At 30.5% G+C, this 12297-nt stretch overlaps 2 protein-coding genes across 2 annotated transcripts in view; both read left to right on the top strand.

Annotated features, from left to right (window-relative positions):
• Positions 1–12297, top strand: part of LOC131840854 (dopamine D2-like receptor) — a 180370-nt gene that overhangs the window by 148100 nt on the left and 19973 nt on the right. The gene's annotated exons all lie outside the window — the stretch shown is intronic.
• Positions 7251–11942, top strand: LOC131840806 (uncharacterized). Its single transcript, XM_059189006.1, has 6 exons — positions 7251–7268; positions 8234–8912; positions 9238–9437; positions 9798–10008; positions 10520–11101; positions 11704–11942. The coding sequence occupies exons 1-6, from the start codon at positions 7251–7253 to the stop codon at positions 11940–11942; spliced, it is 1929 nt and encodes a 642-aa protein (XP_059044989.1).

Genomic DNA, 12297 nt, shown 5'->3' with positions numbered 1-12297 from the left:
TCTTACTGGCGCAGAAAGAGGAATGACAATTTAGAATGTCTAGCGATTAACAAAATTGCATTCCTTGCCTTATTGATATCGGGTTCGATTCGAAAACCAGTGATAATTTTCGGATCTGTAATAAAGACATATATGCTACAGGACAGTATACCGCAATGTGTAAAATATACAATAAATACCCCCTTCGATATTTATCTGTCTTCGATAGTATGTATTCGTATATATGTAATGTAATGTGGACTCCATTTTCCGCAGTTAGCCTCCTAATTGGGGCCTTGTGCGTTTCGAGCCGAGACTACTAACGTAGCCAACCAAGTTCTTCCCAAGCGCAGAAGACTCCTGAAGACTTCACAGGCTTCGCGGAGCGACCTCACCGTTCCGAGGATTTGTGTTCCTTGTGTGGCCACTGCTGCGCACTCTAGGATTACGTGAGCGGCCAAAGGGGACTGTTTGTAGCACCGATTGTGTGGCCAGTGGCCCGTTATATGTATTATATATCAAAATATGTTTAAAGTTTATATACAAAATGCTTTGGTTTCGCATAGTTATATTTTTGTTTTTCTCATTCGTAAATTAAACAAAAGAAGTCAAAAGGACTATATGAAAAGAAAAGAAATATTCGATTTACTACGTTATGTAATACTTACGTAATACAAGATTCTACGTAGTGCAAATAAACAATACACTATCTAATTAGGTACGATATGATTCACATTTTATAGTACGTGTTATTTTTTCAATGGAAACAACGCTAAGGCATAGTGAAGGACATCAATGAGAGATGGTGGAATGAGAATGACATCGAAAAAACTTGGCATATTTGCTAGGAATTAAACACAGTGGTTTCTAGGAGACCGCGTAGAGGCCGACCAAACGTTTGCTAGCAAGGTGGCAATAAACTCCATTATTTATACATCCAATATTATACAATGTTGCCACATTATCTAATTTGGTACATAATTTAATACGGTATGAATCATTTTATAATACAATGTTGATGTGTGTTATGATGATAAAAGTTGATGGATATGATCGATTAATTAATTAATGAAAAACTTTTTATTGTTTATAGTTATCTCTAATAAACCTATGTTGTATTTAACCGACACCGTGTTGGGCATACACTTTTATAGAATTCTATAACTGATGTTATATCCTCAGTTTTTTGTCAGTTAGTCGTAATAAACAATTACACGGGGGGGAAAGGATGAAAAAGGATGATGAATCATCCTTTTCCATTTATCCTTTTCATGATGGGGCTACTGCTAACCACTAGTAGTTCTCTCCGGTCGATCTCGACGCGAAATCATTATGGTTAAAGCCTGGGCAATTCACAACGATACAAGTACTTACTAAATTGTCTGATTTCATTCTGATCCTAGCTTTTTACATCTTTCACTTCCGACAATGTTAACGGAGGTGTCGTGTCATTATCATCCTATTTAAAAATACAATATCTTACTGTAGTATATTGTTATAGTATAGCTCATAGAATATTTATAGTTCAATTAATAAAAATTAATAGCATTAGAAAAATTTTAATCTAATATTACAATGATTAGAAATTATTATATTATAATTTAAAAATAAAAAACATTGTCTTTAATATTTTCAAAAATTGTTTATTGTCTGAATATCCTATAGGCCTAACACCTAATGTTGTATTGTGTACTCAAATGATTATTTACATTCATTATTTTCTGTAAACCTTAAAATTATGATTAATATATAATATATAGATATAATAATGATTATTTTGATTAATTAACAATAAATTACATTACTATGTAACGCATTATTACTATTGTACGCGATAAACACATTTTAATTACTTTATTATTATAAATAGACACTTAATCACTGGACCAAAGTAAACACTTATATCACTGATTTTCATTCACACTATCAAGGTTCGTAACTCAGTCATATGTAATTATCTTTTATCTCTTGTCTTAGTAATGTGTAAATAAACCTATCTTGTTCAACCTCAAAATACCCACATATTCGTATATTAAATATATTCCACTGTTTTATAACTACAACTAGCTAATGCCCGGACCTTAATTTACATTGTCAGACTATCTACTTCAAGTATTTTGAACAAGGTAGATTTATATACGCAATAGTGTGTGAGTAACTCTGTCATATCATGGTACAGTTAAAAGGGTAAAATAATGCACTTAATTACAAAATATGGAGCTATGACATTTTCGTCCTCCGCAATGACAACACACAGGTGGTACTCACTCATGGGTTTTTATTTGCCTTAATTGAGAAATAATTAATGCTCCACATTTGTAGTATACACTATATAATATCAACATATATATTGTTGGCAACCGACCGTCGAACTCCTTTGATAATTTTATTATTTCAAAATTTATATGTCATTTTATTTGATATATTTCACTTTATTGATTCATTGTCTCTTAGATAGTTCGCAACTATATGCGAATATATTATATTATAATAAGTTTATTAAAAAAATAAATAAAAAACGTAGTTACGTTTTTTCATCATTTAGACACCCATACAGTCCACTGATCCATGTAATAAAATTATAACTGAATGCTGTCTAAATTATAATATACATGAATAATGTTTATTTTACTTTATTATCAACATAATATAACTCTAAAAATAATAGTTATAATTGTATTCTGTTTGTCTAGTTATTGTATGACTTTTGAGTCCGCTAATCTCAGAAATTTGGCTGGCGGTTTGCTTTATTAGTGTGGTAAGCTTTACTTAATAATTTGTATTTGTTTTATGCCAATTAGTTTTAAAATAAAAAGTTGTACTATCTCCAATTTGTGGACCCACCTAGTAATAAATATAGATTGTGATGATAAATGATAATAACGCGTATATGTATTTGGAATATTAGTCAATGTATTTTTAATTCAACAAACTTCAGCAAACAATTAGTGTAAACACATTGTGTCGTACCATTTTGATTTATGATATAGCTTGATTGATTTATGATATCACACAGTCATCAAACAAACACCATCTGTCGCAACATCGGATGCAATATTTTATATTTTCGTTCTACATTCAATCCGAGTGCAATTAATAATAGTAAACACAGGAAATTTTGCGATTTTTTTTGGGTTATACGATGTTTAATATCAAATTTTCTACAATCGCGTCGCTCACCATCGGTAGGAAATTCACCCGCACATCTTGGAACCATGACAGTCGGTATCAGAGGAGTTTCCTCCGTACTCACGGATATTTTGAAATGAAAAGCTGCCGAGGTTTCGCTAGTGTCTACAGCATTAAGTTTTTCAATAACGCTATATTAATTGGCAATGGAAACGTGAACTGGTGTTGCAGGCAACACAGGATTTTTAGACCACAATGATGACAAACAAGCCATCAGTAGGCTTGTTTGTCATCATTGTGGTCTAAAAATCAACGAAACGGATTTTGATTGTTCTTTTTATAAACACTAGGCATTCCCATACACTTAGGTATCGTACTAATATGATCACGACTGATATTAAGCCAGTTGGTCATAAACAAAACATGTGTAATGTAAAATCTATTACAATACACACATAGATACGGTATCCGTAGTACATAAATTACGTTCCCTCGTGGAATCCATTATTTGCTATTACGTGGAAATTTCGTTAAATTGTATCTTATTGAAACGCTGCCTCGCAAAAGGAAACTTTATTCAAAATTTCAAATCTCGAGCACGAGTGGTTTAATATGGCGTTGTATACAACCGCGCACAAGTGTATTCCACATGCAGTATTCTGCACGCGAAGTAAGGAAAATTTTCACATTTTGTTCTTATGCATATATATAGATCTAAAGTATAATAACAAAATATGATTTGTTTTTTTTTATTTGCACGTATTTTGTTGTATTTTTTTTTTATAACACAGGGGACAAACGAGCTTGCGGCTCACTTGATGGTAAGTGATTACCGCCGCCCATGAGCACCCGCAACACCAGGGGAATTGCAACACTAACCATTTTCTCTTTCGAGATTCATTATTTGCCTTTATTTTTTTATTTTAGCATCTTGAAAATTGCTTTCACCGGTCCAGTAATTTATAGTTGAGTAAAAACAAATCATTAAATGAAAACTTAAAGACTTTTAACATAAATGAAAATGAAATCTGTACGTCATTACTTCTTGTTCTTCAAGATATTTATTGATTTATTTGTTTTGTTAGTTTGGTTTAATTTATTTTGTTTTAAATAAAATGAATCTATATTACTTGTCCTTAGGACTAAGTTTTACCTGTAATTTTATTTGCATTATGGCTGTAATTACATCCTTCAATTTTTTCCGAAAAACACTTCTAGAAGCAAGCTACCTGGTAGATGAAATAGGCCTATTGAAGGGGATTGTTACATAACAATCCCCTTCAATTTAACATCAAGTTCGTGAATTTGCTATTATATTATGGGCTAACTGACCTGCCTTTATAGTCATCTTGTCATCATCCACTATTGCCCCGCCAGCCTATAGCGTTAGCGCAGACAAGTGCACCATTCCATTATCATCTCTTAAAAATAATAATGTTTTACACCTATTATTATTTTTAAGACAAAGTTTGTACAGAGTTTACCTACCTATAAAATTTATAGATCAATTACTGGTTTAAGCAAACTCAATTATATTAATTATATTTTTGTCATTAAATAATAGACGAGTATTTGCTGTTTTCGACACATTCGACATATTCTGTGTCGACAACAGCAAATGTTTAAACATTAACATTTCTGCTGACACAATTCCCGGATTGTTTCAGAATGGCCGTTTAGACAATCTTTGCAGGAAATCATGCATCCTCTCCACTGCCATCAACAAGTGTCACATTCCTAGAAAGTGTTTTAGACGCAAACATAATGTTCTGTGACTTTAAGAATGTTGTGTTACCAAATTGATAACCGACACCGTACTTAACGGCCTGGGTGGTCAAGCGATTAAGCACACCGCTTTACTCCCGATGGTTCGCGGGTTCGATTCCTCGCACGGTGCAAACATTTGTAGGCGTGATTATGATTGCTTGTATCGGTCTGGGTGCATATGTTATGTACGTATTAAAAAAAAACTAAGTATTTATATCAGTTGTAGTAAGTATACTACAACTGATATAAATACTTAGATTTTTCAGCTTGTATTATGGGTACTAGACTTAGTACAAGCTGGGTTTGCCGTGGGATTAGATGGCGCTGTGTTACCTGTCCAGATTTATTTATTATTTATTATCATTTATTTATTATACTTACTTTGATCATTTCGTCTTACCAATAGTATAATTTGCGCGTTGATTATAATATTCATTCATTAATGTATAGAAATTTATTGACTAATAGAAAACTACCATAAGATATGCAGGCATAAGAATCTGTTTTAAAATCCATTTTTTAGTAAAAAGAACATTATATTATGTATAACAGTAATATACAATTTGATCCCTATTTATTGTCTGATAATTAATAATATTTTAATGTGTGATAGACAGGAGTTTAAATCATGATATCTTGTGATAGATAAATATAATCGTACAATGTTCTCTTAATAATTAATAACAATTATATCGACAGCAGATATTCTTAATTACAGCTACTTAAATGTTGCAATATAATTACTTATATAACAGCAGAAGATACGTCACTATCATCACTCACACTCAACAGAGTGCTGCAGTAGTCTAAAATATTATGCAGTTAGCAAACTATACCTGTACGGTCTTACTCCGATATGTATGTTCATACAAAACGGTTACACCTAATTGTACCCTGTATCTTCGACCTTATTATTATTTTTGTATCGACTGTTAAATATAAAACTTCTTATGGATATAAATATATTAATTAGTACATAGATAAATATTTTTTAGGTTTGGTTAGGCAACCTTACAGGTCAGAGACACGGTGGGACAATCGGAACTACGCCTATAGAATAGATATAACTTTTTGAAGTATGTAAAAATAAATTGTAATATAGTTTTTTATTATATAATCCGGTGTTTTATTAATATTCAATAAATATAGTATTCTCATTATTTATGTAGTTATTAGACGATAACGAAATCATACAGATTGTATTCTATAAATAGAATATTAATATTGGGTAGGCATAAATATTAGGTAGGATCCATCATCTTTGAGATGACATCAAAGCAATAATAACAGCATTCAGAAACATAGATAAATGTAGCAAGTGGGGTACTAATAGGAGTAGTAAGTGACGACAAAAAAACATATAAAAACGAAAGGAAAAGTGAACAGAGAGGAAGCTAAACAGTTCCGCACCGCATAATTTCGCTTTTATATCATACATTGGAGAACAGCTTGTAGTACAACTTTATATACTTCTATACTAAGTTTATCTATCTACATAAATTCATATTTCTCAAATCAATATATTTTCGACTAACTGTGCTCGCGTTTTTATTTATATATACAATTATTTTATAAATAAGACACATACTATACATAAAATCCTTGACGTAATAACATATAACTAAATTAAAAAAGTTATCTATTGTACTTTTGACGAATAAAAGAAACAAAACAATGACCATATAAAAAAATTGTTAATAATCTGACCCAAAAAGATAAGAAAAGAGTTTCATCATTAATGCTTCAAAAATGACAATTTCTGAAGCTTTAATGATGAAACTATTTAGTTATATCCCCTTAAGGGTAAACATTTTACGAACTCTGAATGTCATATTTTTTTATATTCTAATCAATAGCCTAAAAGATAAGTTTCGAGCTTCTAGCTATAAAAATGAGGATTCTTTCATACAAATTTTATTTCCCCTTTCAACCCGTTAAAACTCGTTTTTCGTTTTAAAACATAGCCTATCTCCTTTCTAGGCTATCTGTGTACCAAATTTAATTCAAATTGGTTTAATAGTTTTGACTTAAAACGCGACAGATAGACAAACAGTTACTTTCGATTGTACAATATTAGTAGGGATAACAGACAAACCCCTTGCGTATATAACATTAGAATTTCAAATTCCAAATTCCACTAATACGAATAACTTTGCTTATAAAACTGACAACCAGAAATATTTGCAAAATGAGGGTAGGTAAATTACAATTCATTTATTACAATCACTGAGTTGTTGGTGAATCACTATTATATTCTAGTGTTTCAATAATAACAGTCAATGTGTTGAGCTGAGGAATACAACATTTTATTACGTTTGGTGCATGTGTTTGAATAAATTTATTTTCATAACGAAGAATATGACGCAGAAAATATAATGAAGCCATCACCTGAGGTAATATCCATCAAAATATTATAACGTACCATTCCAGTATGAACTTACTAACGTTTAGAATAAAGTATTTTCTTTCGGTGCTTATTCAAAATTGTATTACAAAATACTAACGATATGTATATATCTACTGTGTAATATTTAATATACGTAAAAGTTAACTGTGATATACTTATTCAAATATGATATTTTTTATTTGAACACTAAAAGATCGTTATTTTTTTGCAATCAATTTCAAGCGCGAAAGTTCTGAGTGAGTTCTTGTGTATTTTATATTTTGTTTATAATTTTATTAGTATCTTATTTATACATAATTTAGTACTTTTTTAAATTAATGGATCAGGCGCATATCGCACATAGGCATATTATCAATAAATACTGTTGCTGACGTACTGGCTATATAGTTTTATACTTCATATTTACATTTTCTAGTAAGAATTTAATTATATATTTTTGTATACCAAACGATATAGTCTAATAAAGAATTTTAATAAAGAATAATAATAAATACTATAAAAAAATATGAGATAGTGGCGGATTGTCCTTAGACCATTGAAAAGGTTACAATTAATTTTATTAGTGAAAATCATTACACAATTAACTATGAAGCTTAATATATAGTTTGTAAAGGTTAACTTTTTCACCAATGTAGCCGACACTTATAGGTAATGCGGTTGGCTAGAAAACACGTTTTCGCTTTTTGCTAAGTCGATCTCAGACGTGAAATAACGGAATTGTGTCAAAGGAACCTTTTCGACATAAAGTCGCAGTTACGCTTTCTTATGGTATTTTATGATGTTTTCATTTTATTTAAAATAGCATGAAACCTAAACTATGTTATAAGTGGTTATTAACGGAACAAAAAATATTGTATGAATTATAAATATTTTTTCTTATAAGCATAATCCACTGCATACTTACAACTTTTTGTGTCTATTTTCTACTTAGAAACTTATTAATTTTTTTAGGCCTGTTGTATTGTATGTCAATTACCATTCTGTTGTTCTAATTGTCGATGGAAACACGAGAAATCAGCACATAACCTCATGTTTGATTGCTCAATATGTCGTGGTAATAGATTTCTTTGCAAACCAAAAGAATTAGAAGAAAACTTTTTACGTCATTTATCTGAAGAACATTTACCCCTGAAGTGTAAGAAGTGTAATAAGATTTTTAGTAGAATGGAAGACTTTTTAAACATCGATAAATGTAATAGCATTTCGGAATTAATAAACGCAAAACAAAATGCGAGTAAAAATCAGTCGCGTGATGTTGACAGGAAATTTGAGTCTCTATATGAGAAAACAAACGATAATGTTGAGTGTATAGTATCTCTTAATAAATCGAGCAAAACTGCTGTAATAACGCCTATTATTAGAAAGAAACATCTGGTTGACTATGAGTCCAGCGATAGTGAAACTGAAGATGTTAAAAATCAGAAGAATATGACACCACATCCTAAATTGGTTCCTAAAACACCTAAACTAAAACGTCAAAGAGCTGCTACACCGCATGCAAAAAAAATACTTACATTAATGAGACAAAACATTGTAGAAGAATATGATGAAACTATTGATGGTAATGGTTATGATGGATCAGTTGCCGCAAGTAAAACTACACCATTGAGAAATGAAAACAATGATACTGGTAAGTGTATCATATCATATTTTAATTTTTATAAATAAAAATGGACATAAAATACTCATGTCTATATTCTCAACTACAATTAGGGGGATAATCATATAGAAAACCATAAGGTATATTTTATTTATATGATTGAATTATATTTCCTTGTACAATAATTATGTTAAAATTAAAACCTATTATGAAATCATGTCTGGTTTAAATATAGTACTTGTATATTATCTATTTCATATTATTTTAATTAATATATTACTAACGTTTTAATCGTTATTATTTACATACCTACTAATTATATATGACATATATAATTATTAATTATCAATAACAGTTTCAGAACCGCAAAAAGAAATGACAACTCCAACTTCTCACATTCCCAAAATTTTGAAACTAGCAAAAGTAGTTACAACTTCTACCCCAACTCACCCGGTTGACAATGGAGGTTGGTCTCTGTTTCCTGAACAAGGAGCTGATTCTCCACTATCAGAAATTGAGAATGCCGACAGTCCAGCTCAGAGCGTAACAAATGAGGTATAAAAATAATAATCCAGAAAAATATACACAACATAACACCAAGCTCTGCAGAGTTTATTTTGAGGGTATTGAATAACTGATAGAAATATTAAAATACATTTTTGTAAAAACGTACATAATAAGATATATGAAACACCCAGATCGATTCAAAGACACGCGAGATCGGAAGTCATATAGAGTGTTAAACCGCTAGACTACCGACGTCTATATATACATATATAAATAATTATTATTATTGTATTCGACTTCATTATTACTATAATTATCATAAACGCATTTTTATAGTTTATAGTTTTAACAAATTACATATATCAGACTTGAAAGTGCGGCATTAACATTTTTTTTATTGTCCAACAGCCATCAAAAGCAGAAATAGAGTGTGTACCTCCAAAATTGAAAAGCATTATTGTCACTGGTAGTCGATTACGCCTTGGTAGTCAAGATAGCTCAGAAAAACATGTTACTTTCCAAGATTCTGCAAACAATACAGACGTGTCTTCAGTAAAAACTAAAAAAGTACAATTTGCTGAAGATACAGTTTTTGAACAGCAATCAAAAGTAAAACGAGGTAAAAACCCTTTCATTTACATTATAACTTCTACTCTGTAATTATTCTAAAGCTAAAGAATACTATTATCATTATTTTGTCTTAATGACAGATTTACAAAATCAAGTGTTATAAATCTGTGATTTTCAGAACAACACCTGAACTATACGTAACAATATGATATTATTAAAGGACACTTACCACAGAAAGTCGTCTACGTAGGTACCTCTGTCTCACTATGTTGTATGTAGCTTACTTTTTAAGCTGTATTTTGGTTGTAATGGGCAGATACATAAATTATAGGATAGCACATCACGGGTGTCACATGATATCATGTATAAAGGCGACGTGTACCGCTTACTATGGTAGCCCACTAGCTTGTTTGCCGTTCTAATTACAATAATTACATACAATGAACCGCTTATTGCATTTAGTAGTTTGTTAATAATGCTATATTATATTGTACTTATAAGATGTAATAAGGTATGTAATATATTTTTATTTACAATAAAATTTTCAATTCATATTTCAGTATATCGAAAACCGAAACGAATGCTTACTCCAGGACCACAAAAACCGAAATTCTGTCATAATCCAAGATTTCAGGCACTCATCAATCGATTTGAAAATAAAGGAATTACATACGCAAGAACTCCTATACATTTTACTAAAGAGAAACCACTTGAAAGTACACCACCAGTGGGTGATCACACAAATATGCTGGCCAGGGCTATAAATTTCAAAGAAGATAGTCCCATAGTTGAATCAGAAAATTACTCAAAGGATTCAAACGAATTATTCAGAACATGCTACAACTCACCTATTCAATCCAATGCCAATAATGCAATAACAGCACTCACTGCTAACATTGCCAGCTCTTTGCAGAATTGTCTTACTTCTGCTTTGAGAACAAATGAAGAGGAAACAGAGATACAATTCAAGTTTGTTATTACAAAGAAAAAAGTTAGTATCAAGAGAATTGTAGATGATCAAGATGGAGTTGATGAGAGGTCGAGTGAAATCGAAAGAAATGTGAGCCCAAACAAAGAAAATATCTGGTCAACTGTAGCAAAAGCAGTGAAAAATGTATTTTGGGGAGAAGGGTCTAATTTAGGTGCATGTTTTTTATTATCCACTTTCATAAATAAATCAACGCAACGCTTATTAGATACTTACAGCCTTTATAAATAATATTTTCCGTAAGCTGTATAACATAAAGGATAACGTGACTTTAGTTATCAATCAATTTTTTTTCTGATTTTTTCTGTGTATATACATATAAATCTCATTAGTTTGAATGTAAGAAAAGTATATTACACTATTTACAAACTGTTTAGTAATTAGTATAGGAAAATTTTAATAACAAACATTGGAAATTGTAATCGAAACTTATATACCCAATCTAATCATAACATATATGTAATATATACAACATACGAGTATATTTTGTATTTTTTTATATTGATATGTTTTTCGTATTACTAAAGTTTTTCTAGCGTTATCTGGTTTTTTAACTAAACGATAATCTCTGTCTGTCTTTCTGATACAGTCTACTTTTCATGCAGCCATTTAGTCTAGAAACAATCACATATACAAACAGAAGGACAAACACACTTTCAAAATATAAGTTTTGTTTAATTGGTACGATCTAAATAGTACTTATATTTTTTTTAATAATATGTATAATTTGACATAAAACAATTACTATCATTGCAGCTATATCAACACCCTATAGATCACGAGAAAGTAATACATCATCATCCTCATCCTCATCAAAACGCAAATGTGACGAGATGTCGGATCATGAACAGAGTCCAATCAATCACAAACGACATAAGTATAATGGCAGGATCCGAGGAAGACCACCACTCAGAAGAAGTAAAACTTGGGGTGTATCAAGCGTGCTTAAAGAGATATCCACTTGCAATGACGATTTTATGAATCAGAGTTTCTAGTATACTGAAATATTACATTTTAAAAAAATTGTTTTGTAGTAGTCAAAATAGCTTTATAGTATATTAGTATTTATAATTTATACACGTAGCAATAAAATTTAAATTATAAAAGAAGGTATTTACTTTGATTATGCATGACCTATGTTAAATATTTTTGGTTCGGTTTAAACGATAAAATACACTTTAAATCCCATCAACACAATAGCCCGTATAATAAGTATTATTTTTATTTCTGTGTTGATTGTATAATATACAAAAGTTATATTATACACACAAATAGTCCACTATTCAATTTTGTTAGTATTTTCTTCTGGTGCTAAAATTTAGGACTTCAGTACAAGAGGCATATCCAACT

The sequence above is a fragment of the Achroia grisella genome, unplaced genomic scaffold (assembly GCF_030625045.1).
Source record: "Achroia grisella isolate CSIRO2021 unplaced genomic scaffold, CSIRO_AGI_Agris_v1 utg1063, whole genome shotgun sequence".
NCBI classification, from domain to species: Eukaryota; Metazoa; Arthropoda; class Insecta; order Lepidoptera; family Pyralidae; genus Achroia; species Achroia grisella.
The sequence above is the reverse complement of the archived record's forward strand: the minus strand, read 5'-3'. Positions and strand labels throughout refer to the sequence as shown.